Genomic DNA, 14,555 nt, shown 5'->3' on the forward strand with positions numbered 1-14,555 from the left:
TGCTCGTTAATTTGTCTGTTTCTTTTCACCATTGCTATTTTTTATGCTGTTTGATTTGTAGTATATATATCACCTTCATTTTTTTCTCTATTTCGCACTTGCAAGCCGATCCTGTCTACATTACACCTCATATGCTGCGTAATGGATCCAATTCTTCTGGTCGTGTAGGTAGTTGGCATCATAAATGCCATCACAGCAGGATTTGGCAAGTCTAGCGACGAAGAGCCACTCTCCATAAGAAGAAACTTATGCCTGACAGCATTCCACCGACATGGCCCGCCGTATCCGTTGTCGTTCTCTGCGAGATCGATCAATTCAATTGACCGGATAGCACAACTTACGAAATCAACTCACAGCATCTGTAACACTTCTATACACATCAAACGCGAGAATCCCGGGAAGGAACGCCCACGCAGGACAAGGGATGACGAAGAATATTAAAAACCTCGTTCTTGGAAATGCACAGGCGTAAAACGCGATGGTTGCTAATATTGCGCCTACACAACGTTTCAGTGGATGAAGGTGAATGTGAATGAAGGGGTGAAGAGATGGACGGACCACTTGCGCCGTGTGAAGAGTAGTTGGATTCACGCTTGTAGAAACGGTTCCATACGAGACTTGTCACGCTGGATGCGATGCCGCCTGGTATTTTTCGTTAGTGGCGTTGCGTGAGTGAGAAGTGGAGGAATACCGAGAAAGTAGAGCCCCAAGAAACGCGAGTTCCCGAGGACTTGCATGACGCCTGGGGCCATGAAGTAGAATGAAAGGCCATTAAACAATATGTGCTCTATGTCTTGATGGGAGAAACATGAGGTGATGAGCGTCCACCTGCCAGATGAATGAGGTGAGATCCGAAGCAACGCCCAATAAGAGTCAGACGCACACGCGACCGGAGGTGATGTTCTGCCAATTCACTAAAAAGTTGTTCCGAAGGAATATCCAGAGTGTAGGGTCACGAGTGGTTTGCTGTGGATGGCTGTCAGCTGCACCCTATACCTTAGTCTTAATGAGAGCGTAGCGCCTACGAACGTATGTGGACTTGGCACCTTGCCAGAGAAGAAAGACGCCAGCGTTTATTGCAATGACGGCCACGAATATGACGTTTCCGTTTATTGAGTCGAGCCAGTTTGGCCTGCGGGGTGGGCGACGGGGGGAACTATACCGGGAGCGTTGAAGCAGGTCTCTATGAGTTGCATTACGCAGTTGCGTACGAGCAAATTGAAGGAAGGCTGGCAGTGAACTAGTGGTACTGGCCGTCTGGAATTGGACGATTCGTGCTGGCAGTGACGAGAATGGTTTTAGTTGTGGAGAAGGATTAGGTCGGCAAAGGGTATTGCAATGAGCCAGGCGGCTGTTGCATTTTGATTGTATGATAGAGCGGTTAAAAACATGCAGGCACCTTTTCGACATCATGGAACAAGTTCGGAAGAGCGCACTGGCACATGTTGACCGCAACGTTCAAGCTGATGCAATTTCATTAATTCTCTCGATCGTAAAACAAGCTAGCGCTGGCTCGTTATAGGCCACAATGTCTCATCATCTCTTCCTGCTCTCTCCGTCTGATACACCAATATACAATTTGACGCACTACTCAACTAAGCTACCACAACCAACGTCCTCATCACTTTCATCAAACCTGCCTACATGGTCTACTTCTGCGTTTGCGGGTACCCTGACGGCGTTGTCAGGAGCGTCTAGTGCTACGCAGTCTCATCACGTCCAGGGGGGTGCTGTGAGGATGGGCGGAGGGCAAGATCGGCATGTGATCCAAATGATTGCCAACGCCAGTTTGGATGTTATTGAAGATGTCATGCGAAAGGAAAGCGCCATGTAAGTCATTCCATTCCTTATGATTATATGCTCCCCTGATCATGGCAAGGTACCTGAAATCTGTAGATAAATTCAATGAATGGACGGTGTCTGCGTTCGTCACCCCAGGCAGTATGTTGAAGCCTTCTCTGGTTTATTATTCTCATCCTCACCTTAGACATGAAGTTCATACTGTTGCATGAGACCAAGAATGATGATGGAATTCGGTCCTTCTTTCACGATGTCTGGGAACTGTACCTCAAGGTTAGTCGCACGAGGATGACTCTGAGATTTGTCTGACTGGATTGGCAGACAATGTTAAACCCATTCCACACGGCACATTCACCGATACGCAGCATTGTATTTGATACACGTGTTCGGGCGAGTGCGAAAAAGTATCTTTAACATCGGGCCTGAGGCTTTCCAAGTGTGGGGAAGACAATAACTTTCATTACACGAAATGCACGTGTACGGATATTGCCATAGACGGGACCGGAAGGACCAGTGAATGCAGTTAGTAACTTAGTTGAGTGCATTACGGAGATCCAAGTTGAACCACGAGGCTGTGAGCTTGATTGTTCTGTGGGCTGAGCTCGACGACGGGTGTTAGGGGGGATGACTGATGTGGCACTGCCACTTGTTATATCGCTTTGGCCCTATTAACTCTTCCAGTCCAGTTCCTTCGCTTCGCTTTGGTTTCCCTTTCTCTTTTATCATCCACAGCATCCTTCTCCTTGTCATACATAAAAATTCTATAAAATCCTATAAAACAGTTCTCTTTATTTCTTTCAATTCAGGCGTCCACAGGACTCCACATATTATAATCATCCAGCTCGTCGCTTGCAACAGCTAGCAGACAAAATTTCCACCGTGAATATCATTTTTGTGTCTTTAAAGATACTTTTATACCTCCATTTCTCGGTACGTCGTCCAATTTCATATTCCTCCTCTCCCTAACTCTGCTCTAGTTGTAACATTTCATCGCCTATCAACAACATAATCTGTCTGTCTTGTTCAATAATTCTTTCAGTGTCGTTTTAGTACAAAGGCCATCGTCCAACTCGCGCTCTCTACGCAATCTTCCCATTTTTTCAACTATGGCCACCATGCAGTCCAACAACCGTGCCTCCCTTCTCAACGGTCTTCGTACTGGAGGCGTGCGCTCCACGTCCATGTCTGGTCCTCATACTGCCGCTCTGGGTGGTTCATTCAACGTCCCACGCTTTGTGTCCAACCAACACTCTGTTTTCGTAGAGGAGGAGGATGACATGGATGAAATTGCCGAGCTTTTCTCACAAAACATGTACATCAACAATCAGACAGCTCGTCCCCTGACTGCCACAGTAGACGGTTCAAATAACCGCTTCGTACAGCAGCAAATGGCTGCTCAGAGTGCCCTCAATCCAAACAGTGTTCCATTTTACCCTTCTTATTCTCAGGGGATGCAGCCACAAAATCCTAGCGAGGTTCAGTTGCATGCATATCAGCAGATGCAGATGATGCAATTGGAGATTGCGCGGTTACAGGTTTGTTGATTTATTTGATCTTTCACACGCATGCTAATGATGATCACGCATTGTTCCAGTCTGAGCAGGCCCAACGTAATGCTCGTGCTCAAGCTATCCTCATTCAGCACGCCTTGCGCCAGCAGATGCAGAGCAGGTGTGCAAGCGCCACAATTCCTTCCGCCACTGCTGGTCCTGTTGAAACAAGCTTTGATATCCGTCCTGTTGGCTCTCCGCCTGCCAGGCGTCCTAGTCAGGTTGAGCTTCTCAAGGCTCAGCTCGGAGTCCAGACTCCCCCACTTGAGGAACAGGTGCCAATGACGGCCGCGCTAGGAGGACGAGTCGGTGCGCGTGTCACCTCTAGTGTCGCTTTCCCGAGTAGTCCCGAGACTCCGGTTAGGGGATCATCTCCTCCCGGGCAAACCACTGTGATTAGTGGTGGTACGTCACTCGGAAATTCCTTGCCCAGCGGTAATGTCTACACAATCAAAGATAACACTCCTTCCAAGTCAGATGTCGCTGTATCTTGGCGCCGTGGAAGCACCACTAATTCGGTTTTGAATGGCCTCCGCACGGTCTCCGCTGTTTCTCCGAGCGTTAAAATTACACCACCTCCTGGTGAACGTATTTCACCCCCTCCTGGAAACGGTACTGCGTCTGCCAGCAAGGCGCGCCCACGCCCCTTGAGCTTTACGGCACCTCTTTCGCGTACGTTCCCTGTCATTGCGCTGGACTCTGGCAGCGAGCATGAGGATGCCTATTCAACTTCAAGTTCTGCCTCGCTCTCCAATCCCACTACCCCCCACTCTTCATCTTCTTTAGACACATCACCGATGTCTGCCCGCGAGGAAGCAGCCAAGAAATTGTACGAGGGGCTGGGAATGGGACGTCCTATCTTACCTCCCTCGCCCGTTCCCATCGCACATAAATTTATCGGCCCTTTAAGACAGCCTCGTGGTCCGCCTTCTGGTGCTGATGAATTAGGTCCTAAGAACTTTGCCACGCGTGTGCGCCGTAAGGCTATCGGCGGCCTGGGTGTTCTCATGGGTGCTCGCGAGCGCAGGGAAGCAGTTGAGGCGTACTAAGCACGCTTGCTTGTTTCGGCCTAATACAAAGTTCAACCAGCTCAACATTTCGCTACTTCGACTTCAACATTCCACTCTTTACGACAAAAACACTATCATCATCGTCAACAACAATAACTGCCTTGTGTGTCCAACCCTGGAACTTTAGGTTGGAACGGACACGTTAGTGCTAGCGCTTTGTTCAACTCGGCCTTCCCTTCATTCATTTCACCTTTTACTTTTACGTTCGACCTTATTTATTACTCCCTGGCGAGTGTGTTTTAGCTATTTTGCGGTGTGGGCTTTTGATGTGGTTGCCTAGTAGTAATCGGAGCCCCTTTTCATCTCACCTTGCACCTTTAGTGTTTGTGTTAGGGAGGGCTATTAGTATGGCCTATGGCACTGGTGGGAGTTGAACTCTTACCAGTGCATGTTACGCCTACTTACTTACTCTGACTCGCTGTTGTTTCATACTTGTACGCGTACGGTTGTTCATTTGAGCCGTTGTTCGAATGCACATGTGCTCTTGTAAAATCTGTTGGCTGAGAGTTGGAGGATCAACGCATTGTAATGTGGGTCTGAGTGAATCTCGAGGGATATCAGCTTCTGCTCCGTCAGGAACCTAGCTCAAGCAACGTCGAGTCTAAGCATAATAGTGAAGATAATACGTGTACTTATACATTTCACAAGTCCAAGCTTGTGTCTTGACTAGCGCCAGGGAACTTTGTCATGGAGCGTACAGCATATAGGAAATGAAAAAGGGTGGCAACCCGGCCCCACTTGACCTCCACTCAAGGATATAATCACGACATTTCTGCGGCAGTGGACATGCGGTTTCTGCAACAACAGCCTACCATACATTTTAGGACAAAGACGAGGTCCGCAGTATAGGCTAACTTGAAGTAGCTGCATTTCCGCAGCCACAATGTACCCTACCAGCAGCAAACTCTCCCAATAGGACGCGCCTATTTACACCTCTGCCCCACAATAGGCTTACCATGTTCCTAGAAACCGTGTTAGTAGAAGCCAGCACTGGAACATAAATTAATGCATACCTGCCATTCTTCTCTACTAATCCACAGCTGATGGAAAGTGCCAAGACTCGCTAGAATGCTTCCTCCTAGCCAACCACCATACCTCCGCTCGATGGGATTTCCAGGAGCATGAATCTTGACCTGCAGACGCATTTCTAGATAAATGATGTAGGTTTTGAAGCATTTTACTCACATGGGGGAAATTCCTTGATAGCTCTGCCTCCAATCGATCAGCGAAACCAGGGAACAGGCTGCCTCCGCCAGTGAGAACCACATTTCCCATGAGAACTTGCCGCAGATCCGGATCACAGGCTCGCAGGGACTCTGAAAGTAAGGTAGGAATGTTCTTTGGGAGATTTGGATTTTGCGCCTGTAGAAAGTGAGCGGCTTTGAGATCGGTTCGGTAGGGAGACACGTACCACTAGCTGTGGTGAGTGGAAGAAAAACTGTTCGCCAACTTGGTATCGTTCCGGCCCGAAGTACGTGTTGTAACCTGTCGGGAACTCGTATTGGCGTGGTGAACGAGACGCTGCAGCTCTGTGATTTCACGATGAGAAAGATCGAAAACGTGCACGAAAGTAACCTACTGGTCGTTCCATCCTTGATCAAGAACACCAGCAACGCTCTGTATCCACTCTTCAACTTCACGACTCTCGCACCAAACCCTCCAGCTTTCCGTCGTTCCAGATATACGGTCTTCACGGAGGGTAAACCTTGGTGGCGCACCAGGCTCGACAGGCTGTGTTATGTCATATTGATAAAATGAGTAATTCGGGCATGATAAACAACGCACCAGTTTGTTGGCGATAAGTTGATGGGGGAGAAGTTCGATTCCACGACGTGTTGGCGTTGGGTTGCTCAGGATGTGTCTGGCATGGGCTTGGACGAGTTTAGGTAGCGCAGACGATACCAGGCCTACGAGATGTGAGAATGAGGAAGGCCAAACACGATCGACGGCAGACGCACCTTTTCGTAGTACGAAGCCATCGACTACTGGAGTAATGCTGGCCATTGCATGCCCAACATCGATCACTAGTGCTGAGCCCTTCCCTGCTGCAAAACTGCTCCAAGATTGAAGACATTAACACCTCATAGCAAGTAAATCAAATCTTACGCATTCAAAACGCCAGTATTGGCGATGTAGAAGGCAGGAACATGGAACTCCTCGAACATAATCTCTGCCATTCTTTCTCTATTTGCGGGTGTGTTCCAAGCTGGCTCGGTCACGAGGATGGGATGTTCTGAAGGATTGACTCGCATAACGTCGACTAGGGCATGCGAGATCAAAGCAGGGACTGGATTAAAGTCAAAAACTATATAGTTTAAATATTAATACCATCCATGAACAGAATGTAAAGTTACTTACTCAACGCATCCCGTATAGGGTTCCCAATTTCCATACCCTCTCTCCAGATCGAAGGGCCATTCTGCCCGAGGTAAAGTTTCGCGTCACTTGGGGTTTGTTTGGCGGTTGAATCGAAGTTTTCTGGTGCGTTTTCGCTCATCTGCACGTCGCCATCCCCTGAGGTCGCCTTATAGCCATAAAACGACGGGATAATGGCCTTGGGGATATCATCCCCGGCGTACCCTGCGCGTACGGATGAGGAGCCTATATCAAGAACCAAAGCAGATACTTCATCTGTGTAAAATGCGTCAAAGCCATTATCTTTATATCCAGCAATGATCACTGACCTCCTCCGTAGTTGACCATCGCGGTTTATACTAGACGGTAGTATACCCGATCTAGATCTAACAAACATCTAGTGGTCACGTGATTCAGACCGAAAAATGAGATTGGTGAAACTTAGTATGATCCTTCACGTCCCTTCTTGAGACTCTTTCCTAAAACATGGCGGTTACTGGCCTTGGGAAAGTGCGGAACAAGCGCAAGCAGGAGGAGGTTGAAGAGGTGGAAAAAGGTCCTTTTGCTGGGGCAGTGGATTTGGAGATGCACAGCGAAGACGAAGCAGAGGACGAGGACCGAGAGGGGGACGATGCGTCGGACGATGGAGACGTAGACGAATTCCCAGAAATCGATGCTGCCAGTGACAGCGACGAAGAAAGCGACGAAGAGGGAGAAGAAGAAGACGCAGATGACCTTGACGAAGAAGACACCTTGGATGAAAACTCTGACGCCGACTCAGACTTGCATATATTTCCAAAATCTAAAAAGGTGGTTTCTAACATCACTGGACAGACAAAAGTTGTATACCCAGAGATTGAACCTGACTATGATTCGGACTCCTCGACAGAAGATGTAAGTAGGTTCTAGCTTTTTCCTATACATCCTTGTCAATATGATGCAACAATCTCTCAGGATCCTAACCGTGTTGGAAACATACCAATGCACTGGTACGATGACCTACCCCACTTGGGCTACAATATCAACGGCAAAAGAGTGTTGCGTCCAGCTAAAGGCGACGAACTCGATAGATTCCTTCAAACAGTAGAAGATCCCAATTCATGGTACGCAATAATCTCCTTCCAGTCAGGTCATACGTTAATGTATTTCAGGACAACTGCTTTTGACAAAAATACCCAAATGGACAAACCATTATCCGCTGAAGAATTAGACATCATTCGCAGATTGCAGGCTGGGGAAAATCCTGATGCCGAATACGACCCATATGAACCCACCATTGAGTGGTTCACTGGTAAAGGCAAAGAAGAAGTCATGCCTCTCTCATCGGCCCCAGAACCAAAGCGCAGATGGCTTCCAAGTAAATGGGAGAAGCAAAAGGTCTACCTTCTTCTATATTCCATGCTACACTCCCTTATTTTATTCTTTCCAGATCATGAAGATTGTTCGTGCTATCCGCCAGGGTCGAATCGTGGGATCCAAGCCTACTGCAGCGGATAAAAAGCAGCAATTCTATGCTATATGGAACGAGCCACCGTCTAATCAGCCGCCCCCGTTACCAGCACCCAAACCAAAGCTTCCTACGAATTCAGAATCCTACAATCCCCCCGAAGAATACTTACCAACTGAAGAGGAGCGGAAACAGTGGGAGAATACCGACTTTGAAGACCGCGAACGAGACTACCTTCCTCACAAGTATCCGGCGCTTCGTTTGGTTCCCGCATACGACCAGTTCATCAAACAACGTTTCAATCGCCAGCTTGATCTCTATCTTGCACCACGGATACAGAGGGTGAAGCTTAATGTCGACCCAAACAGCCTACTGCCAAAACTACCAAGCCCGAATAGCTTACGGCCGTTCCCCAACTACAAATCACTGCAATTCGTGCATACCAAAGCACGAGTCAGGTGTCTAAGCATAAGTCCTGATGGCGCGTGGGTGGCTAGTGGTGACGAGAGCGGAGTGATCAGCCTCTGGGAGGTTAACGTGGGGCGAGAGGTCAAGCGTTGGAACCTGGGCAGCAAAGTTGGCGCCATTGAATGGTGCCCAAGACTTGACGCTTGTTTCCTCGTCGCCGGGACGTAAGGAGTAGTTGTCCGCCACAATCATCACATTACTGACAAGTGCCTTAGGGAGGAACGACTACATTTTTTCATACCGCCAAATATTTCTCCTGCCATGTTGACCACGACACAGTCAATTCTGGCACCTGCCACTCTCCCCCCTACTACTCAGTCATCAATTAAATGGATATCGACATCCGGAGCTGCTGAAGACGGCCCCATTTTGACCATTGAACTTCCAAGCGCATCTGGACTGTCAAGACAGTTGACTTGGCATAGAAAGGGAGATTATCTAGCTTCAGTCTGTAAGCAAAAAGGTTTCACAAGTACTTTTTAAAAGCTAATTAGGCCCTCATTTACAGCCAGCAGCGAGACTCAAGGTAGTGTTTGGATGCATCAGATCTCACGCCGGCATTCGCAGGCGCCGTTCAAAAAAATCAAGGGTGCTGTTCAGATGGTGTTATTCCATCCTACGAAGCCCCACTTCTTCGTTGCGGTACGTGTTCCCTTGCCGAGCTCCTTCTTGTGTTCATTCCAATGTAATAGACCCAACGTTATGTCAGACTGTATAATCTGGCTGAGCAGAAGCTGCTGAAAACTCTCATGCCTGGCATCAAATGGATATCGTCGATGGACGTACATCCGTCCGGCGACCATATCATTGTCGGCGGCTACGACCGAAAGTTGTGCTGGTTCGATCTAGAACTAAGCGAAAAACCGTACAAAGTTATTCGGTAAGTTATTCGTTTCAATTCAAAATCGGTCATTAATTTCGGCGACTTGCCACCAGCTATCACTCCAGAGCCATTCGATCACTGCATTTCCACCCAACCTACCCTCTGTTTGCGTCTTCATCTGACGACGGCTCGATCCAAATTTTCCACGCAAGGGTCTACAGTGATCTTATGACGGATCCGCTCATTGTACCCCTCAAGATATTGCGCGGCCATGATGTCCAGGAGGGACTTGGTGTGCTCCAAATTAAGTGGGTCAACAAGCAACCATGGTTGGTTAGCGCAGGGGCGGATGGCAATGTCTCGCTATGGTGTAGTTGAAGATCAGTCCTTTGTCTGAGTTTGGACCATGAAATAATCCTTTTGTTGAGTTTGAATCTTCGAATTAGCGTGGCTGTGAATCTGAGCATGACGGAGGTGGGCACCAAACCGCCACACTATGATATGTCACCAGAACAGGGAATAGTGCTAGGGTATCACTGACCAGTGATATAGATAATGCGGTGTGTAGCTCAATGTCGAATCTCTATCACGTATCTTATCTTGAATCTCAGGCAGGATCTCCAACATCCGCCGAGTTCGTGCAGTTCACTAGATTAACTAAACATCACCAAGTGGAGAATCATCTGTTACTGCTACTAGGGCCATGAGTCGCAGCTCCGACCCAGCAGTCCAGTGCAAGTCTATTTTCGGAAGCCCGTATTTGTACACTCCGAGGATTTGATAGTCTCCAGTGCCCTCGTTCAGTGGAAACCAAGTACATGAAACGACCGCTGGACAATGAATCCTCGCGCTTTCACCTTCTGTCAACAGTCGCATCTTGTCCCTCGGTACATCTACCTAGTGGCAACTCCGCTGCTAGATAAAGATGCTGACATGCTCAGTCATGGCAACTAAGTGCTAACACGAATATCATAGCCCCGTACAAAGAAATTTACCTCTGCCTGCGAGTGCATGCATGCCTGAGAGGTACGTAACAGTCCAATAAACACTTTCCTGGTTCCTGCTGCGACGGAAAGAGGTCTCGACGCCACGTCGATCAGGACTGAATGTTAATTCTTGAATACCTTATCAAGGAGGTATATATATCCGATGGAACACGTCAAGTGATTCAGTTTACTCTTCATTGGTTGCTTCCTCATCTATTGGCTTTCTCACCGTCGTTCGTTACATCGTCCCAAGTCAATCACAATGGTTGATTGGAAAACCTCGAAGGAAATAAAGGCAGAAGGCAGTGAGTATCGTGCTGAATTTCTAGGAATTGCCTACTCTGATCATTTTACTCCTGTAGTCGCTTTCACTAAGGTGGTCTATGTCCTGTTTGGGATTTACATATGGGAAATCTGCACGACTGGCGGATTCGAGTTATCTGTGTTCTTGGGTAGGCGCAAGCTGGCTTGGCCTTTGGTGCGTCTATCTCTCATCTATGATCATGGCTGACCTTGACGTTTACAGAGTATGTGTATTAACCATTGGCAATTTTCTGATGCTTATGCGGTCTAAAGTTTTCTTCTTTCTGTGCCGTTACAGCATGCTCTTTGCTTTCATTGGATTGTAAGCTGCTAAGCTATCCCAGGACCTCGCGTTACTGACTCAAGTCAACTCTAGGATCATCTTCGTTAATATATCCACGAAGGTGACATCGCGTTTCCCTAAAAAAATAAAGTAACTTATCGTCATCCTCGGTTAGATTGATTGTAATGCAAGTACCGTTTCCCATGTGCGGACTATGGGCTGAGATTAATATTGGTCATCCTGAAGGCCGTGTACACGTTCACTTTTGTGAGCTGATGGAGACATCATTAGATTGATTGAAACTAATATGATACTCGCAGGTCGCAGGCAATTTAACAATTCTAAGTGCCTCCACTTCGCTGATGATTAGAACGTAAGTACTATCTTGCTTTTATTATAAGTCACTGATCTCACCTTCGAAGCATGACGCTTTGGGAGTGGGAACGTCGGGCAGTTCTGTCGATGCTTGCCTTGTCATTTGGGAAGTGTGCGATCCTAATTGGCACCATAATGACCGTGCAAGCATCATGGGATTCCCAAGCTGGGGCTTGTATAGTTGTCAGGACAAATCACATCCTCTTGAACCTGAACTACGCCTACAGCAAGTGACCCAAGTTCCCCGCTATATTTTGCCGCTCATCGAACATCTACCAGCCATGTCATTTGACTTTTTGATTTTGGTGATGACACTGTTCGTTCTCAGAAAACGTTTCAGGCATGAGGATCTTTCGGGCCTTCTTCGTCGTGATGGTTTGGTTTACTTCCTCATCACGTCGACCTGCAACACCGTTCCAGCTGTAGGTCCTCTTCTCAGATATGCTTCCACTCAAGCTGATTTCCACATAGGTCTTAGCTGCTCTCAATTTCAATAGTGAGCCAGTCATGTCGCAATGTTTTGAGAATCAAACCTGAATTGTATTGGGACTCTTAGATGAGATGAATGTGTGAGTGGCTTCCACCATTACGTTCCATTTTACTGGGCTAAAACAAATGGTGGACGTAGCATCGCGATGGTAAGTTGCATGGCTGCTTTATTTACCTGGCTGAACCCTCTATTTCAGGTGCCCGCTGCTGCAGTCTCGTACGTGCTTTGTTTTGCTTTTATGGTCATTTTTTGTAACGGCGCATAGAGCTATTACTGCCTGTCGTGTGTTTATTCACCTTGATGCATACAACAAAGGCGACGGCGAAAAGCCTCACAATAACCCGTTGTCGGTTAATCACAATTCCACCTCTCCTTCAGTTAGCCCTAGAAGTCCTAGTTCATCGCCAGGTCCTGTCAGCTTCTTGCCATTGCCCAGTCCTAAGACAACGACGCTGGGGATTCGTGCCACTATGGGCACTGTTGATTCGTTCGGGTATGTACTTGGTAAAAAGCAAATTGAGAAGATCTAATTATAATGCGTTCCAGCCCACCACAATCCGCCAGGAGGAAGTCCCCTTACGAGCCAATTACGAGCGCGACCTCACTTCGGTAGACTCTGAGTCAGACTCGAAGTCCTCACGGTGATAGGTGTTTAATCGCTCGGATTTCATGGTATATCCGCTTTGTCGACTCGCCCTTTCGAGTTGACGCTGGACAATGGTTTTAATCACCGTTTTATCCTGGATTTCACAGTTCGAGGTTGCAATTTGCAAACGTAGGAGAGATATCTGTAATCAAATAGGTTGATTCGCCTTAGTTGTTCAGTATATACTGTGACTCGGATATAGTATGGAGATAGACCTCGAGTTTTGTTATCGCAAGTATAATACTTTTGGATGTGGTGGTATACAGATGGCATAGCGATAAAGAAGGCAACCTGATGAGAAGACATTCATAGGGTCGTACGCCAGTGACTACGCATCATCGCCGACGTGACGGGCGCCCAGACCTCCGCCGCGCTGCTGGTAGTCCCTGGCGGTTCATTCTCGTTACCTTCGGTACAGGCGTCATGCCTTTTGATTTTCTCCACTCCTCCCTTCGCGAGTTCCTTGCACCGTGAGTTGAGACGTGCGATGGTTTTGTAGTTGATGATTTTGCGGAATCATCGAGTTCCATGGTATCTAAAAAAACAGTCAGCGGAATTTCAAGATTGTGTCCAGAGAGCTTATAGACCTGGTGCCGTAGAATCATCTAGTGAGGGTAGGTGTAAGCGAGGCTGACTTATGCATTAGACAAACCGAAACAAAAGAGTAGATGCCTTCCCAGTATTATCGTAAAGCTTGAAAATGCGACGAACCTTGCGCAGTATCATCATCCACCGGTTCTGCTAATTCCTCATCTCCATGATCAATTTTCGCCATCAATTTAGAATTGAGTCTCTGCAGACGTGCAGCCTCAGTTGCTGCGTATACACCTTCATCGCGTTTTTTTGCTCTGAACGAGCGCTTTACTTTTGATCGAGTTGATTTTGCCATGTTGATGACAATGTGGAAGGAAACAAATGGCTCGCAAACGAGGGGAATTTCAGGCTGACACACGTGACACATAGAATCATATCTTTCTTTCTGAGTTCGAGAACTTGCAAAAACCGTCAAAGCAGCTGCCTCAACCCATGATATCCGTTAGATAGTGGCCGTGCATTACATCTTTCGTTGTGGGGTACCAAACTCATGCCAAAAATCGGATGGTCCGAAGATAACGTGTTCATCAACTCGCGCTGCCTTTGAAGAATGACTGCCAGCGTAGAAAGTACCTGGATCAGCCCGCCACCGCTGCCACTGACAGTCTGAAAATTGAGCCCGAGTCCCCAACACTGCAGGTAATTAGTCATATTATGATGCAAGATCGTCTTTCAAATATAGACGCCCTCCATTGCAAGTGCAGGTTCAAGGAAGAACGATCATGTAGGTTTTTGACGCATCGCGATAAATCATGCAAGCACTATACAAACCACTCCGATCGAGTAAACTCTCGAAAGTTTTATGATACAACAAGAGTAATGGCCTCGAGCCGTCGGAAAAGATATTTTGAGCGAACGCTGCATGATCGATCATTCTGGAGGAGCTTCCCTGTAAAGTCGCGAAACATGTAAGTATAGAAAATTGGAATAGGAGAAATGATACTCATGATGTACAGTACATTGTTACACCTGCAGGAAAGCTGGTAAAAGCATTAACAATGGATCAATGAAATACATACCTGATGAAGACTTCGCCCAGAGCACCATTTGATTTCCCGTCTTGGAATTCCTCCGTGTTAGCCAACTGTATAGTACATTAGAGATCCACAGAAATAAGCATTGAACTTGTTGTTCATACCTGGAGGTTCATATACCCATCCGTACTGACAAGGAATCCTTTGTACTCGAGCCCCCATTTTAGCTTTACGAATACCGGCTTTCCGGTAAGCTCCTGCATGAAAGGCTTGGGATTAACAGGATTGACCTAGGGTAGGTTAATATCATGACATCCGGCTATGAGCTTGTTGACGCACCGACGACATCTTGGTTGTTGATTGAGGATAGATGTAAGTAAATTCGGACTTC

The 14,555-nt window shown here is 47.3% G+C and overlaps 8 protein-coding genes across 8 annotated transcripts; 4 read left to right on the forward strand and 4 right to left on the reverse strand.

Annotated features, from left to right (window-relative positions):
* Positions 1-70: 70 nt before the first annotated feature.
* On the reverse strand, positions 71-1,548 carry F5147DRAFT_193363 (uncharacterized protein). The gene is made up of 6 exons (XM_041428496.1): positions 1,030-1,548; positions 884-966; positions 692-828; positions 559-642; positions 355-497; positions 71-298 (listed from the first exon to the last, which is right to left on the reverse strand). Exons 1-6 carry the CDS (start codon positions 1,411-1,413, stop codon positions 212-214), a joined length of 918 nt encoding a protein of 305 aa, XP_041299061.1. The 5' UTR covers positions 1,414-1,548; the 3' UTR covers positions 71-211.
* F5147DRAFT_193345 (Sedlin) lies at positions 1,352-2,323 on the forward strand. The gene is made up of 4 exons (XM_041428494.1): positions 1,352-1,830; positions 1,880-1,941; positions 1,988-2,073; positions 2,122-2,323. Exons 1-4 carry the CDS (start codon positions 1,529-1,531, stop codon positions 2,212-2,214), a joined length of 543 nt encoding a protein of 180 aa, XP_041299062.1. The 5' UTR covers positions 1,352-1,528; the 3' UTR covers positions 2,215-2,323.
* A 485-nt stretch (positions 2,324-2,808) lies between these two features.
* F5147DRAFT_193347 (uncharacterized protein) lies at positions 2,809-4,608 on the forward strand. The gene is made up of 2 exons (XM_041428495.1): positions 2,809-3,335; positions 3,395-4,608. Exons 1-2 carry the CDS (start codon positions 2,907-2,909, stop codon positions 4,397-4,399), a joined length of 1,434 nt encoding a protein of 477 aa, XP_041299063.1. The 5' UTR covers positions 2,809-2,906; the 3' UTR covers positions 4,400-4,608.
* A 343-nt stretch (positions 4,609-4,951) lies between these two features.
* On the reverse strand, positions 4,952-7,126 carry F5147DRAFT_750384 (actin family; the record flags this gene model as incomplete). The annotated part of the gene is made up of 10 exons (XM_041440157.1): positions 4,952-5,382; positions 5,434-5,553; positions 5,606-5,782; positions 5,832-5,949; positions 6,000-6,151; positions 6,206-6,327; positions 6,379-6,473; positions 6,527-6,725; positions 6,779-7,051; positions 7,105-7,126. The coding sequence occupies 10 exons, from the start codon at positions 7,121-7,123 to the stop codon at positions 5,344-5,346; spliced, it is 1,314 nt and encodes a 437-aa protein (XP_041299064.1). The 3' UTR covers positions 4,952-5,343.
* A 96-nt stretch (positions 7,127-7,222) lies between these two features.
* On the forward strand, positions 7,223-9,955 carry F5147DRAFT_667598 (BOP1NT-domain-containing protein). The gene is made up of 8 exons (XM_041435275.1): positions 7,223-7,669; positions 7,730-7,878; positions 7,927-8,152; positions 8,205-8,854; positions 8,906-9,141; positions 9,199-9,332; positions 9,383-9,570; positions 9,627-9,955. The coding sequence occupies exons 1-8, from the start codon at positions 7,262-7,264 to the stop codon at positions 9,889-9,891; spliced, it is 2,256 nt and encodes a 751-aa protein (XP_041299065.1). The 5' UTR covers positions 7,223-7,261; the 3' UTR covers positions 9,892-9,955.
* Positions 9,956-10,761: 806 nt separating this feature from the next.
* F5147DRAFT_757360 (uncharacterized protein) lies at positions 10,762-12,595 on the forward strand (the record flags this gene model as incomplete). The annotated part of the gene is given in 15 exon segments (XM_041440374.1): positions 10,762-10,804; positions 10,862-10,977; positions 11,075-11,124; positions 11,179-11,206; positions 11,261-11,272; positions 11,332-11,352; positions 11,406-11,458; positions 11,508-11,686; positions 11,740-11,882; positions 11,932-11,956; positions 12,017-12,029; positions 12,089-12,098; positions 12,147-12,166; positions 12,216-12,443; positions 12,463-12,595. 15 exon segments carry the CDS (start codon positions 10,762-10,764, stop codon positions 12,593-12,595), a joined length of 1,074 nt encoding a protein of 357 aa, XP_041299066.1.
* A 143-nt stretch (positions 12,596-12,738) lies between these two features.
* On the reverse strand, positions 12,739-13,518 carry F5147DRAFT_193479 (uncharacterized protein). The gene is made up of 4 exons (XM_041428498.1): positions 13,308-13,518; positions 13,184-13,201; positions 12,812-13,131; positions 12,739-12,762 (listed from the first exon to the last, which is right to left on the reverse strand). Exons 1-3 carry the CDS (start codon positions 13,483-13,485, stop codon positions 12,932-12,934), a joined length of 396 nt encoding a protein of 131 aa, XP_041299067.1. The 5' UTR covers positions 13,486-13,518; the 3' UTR covers positions 12,739-12,762; positions 12,812-12,931.
* An 83-nt stretch (positions 13,519-13,601) lies between these two features.
* F5147DRAFT_667610 (uncharacterized protein) lies at positions 13,602-14,549 on the reverse strand. The gene is made up of 5 exons (XM_041435276.1): positions 14,504-14,549; positions 14,329-14,454; positions 14,210-14,274; positions 14,139-14,159; positions 13,602-14,082 (listed from the first exon to the last, which is right to left on the reverse strand). The coding sequence occupies exons 1-5, from the start codon at positions 14,510-14,512 to the stop codon at positions 14,061-14,063; spliced, it is 243 nt and encodes an 80-aa protein (XP_041299068.1). The 5' UTR covers positions 14,513-14,549; the 3' UTR covers positions 13,602-14,060.
* Positions 14,550-14,555: the final 6 nt, after the last annotated feature.

This window comes from Suillus discolor (genome assembly GCF_016758755.1).
Source record: "Suillus discolor strain FC423 chromosome Unknown F5147scaffold_3, whole genome shotgun sequence".
Classification (NCBI taxonomy): Eukaryota; Fungi; Basidiomycota; class Agaricomycetes; order Boletales; family Suillaceae; genus Suillus; species Suillus discolor.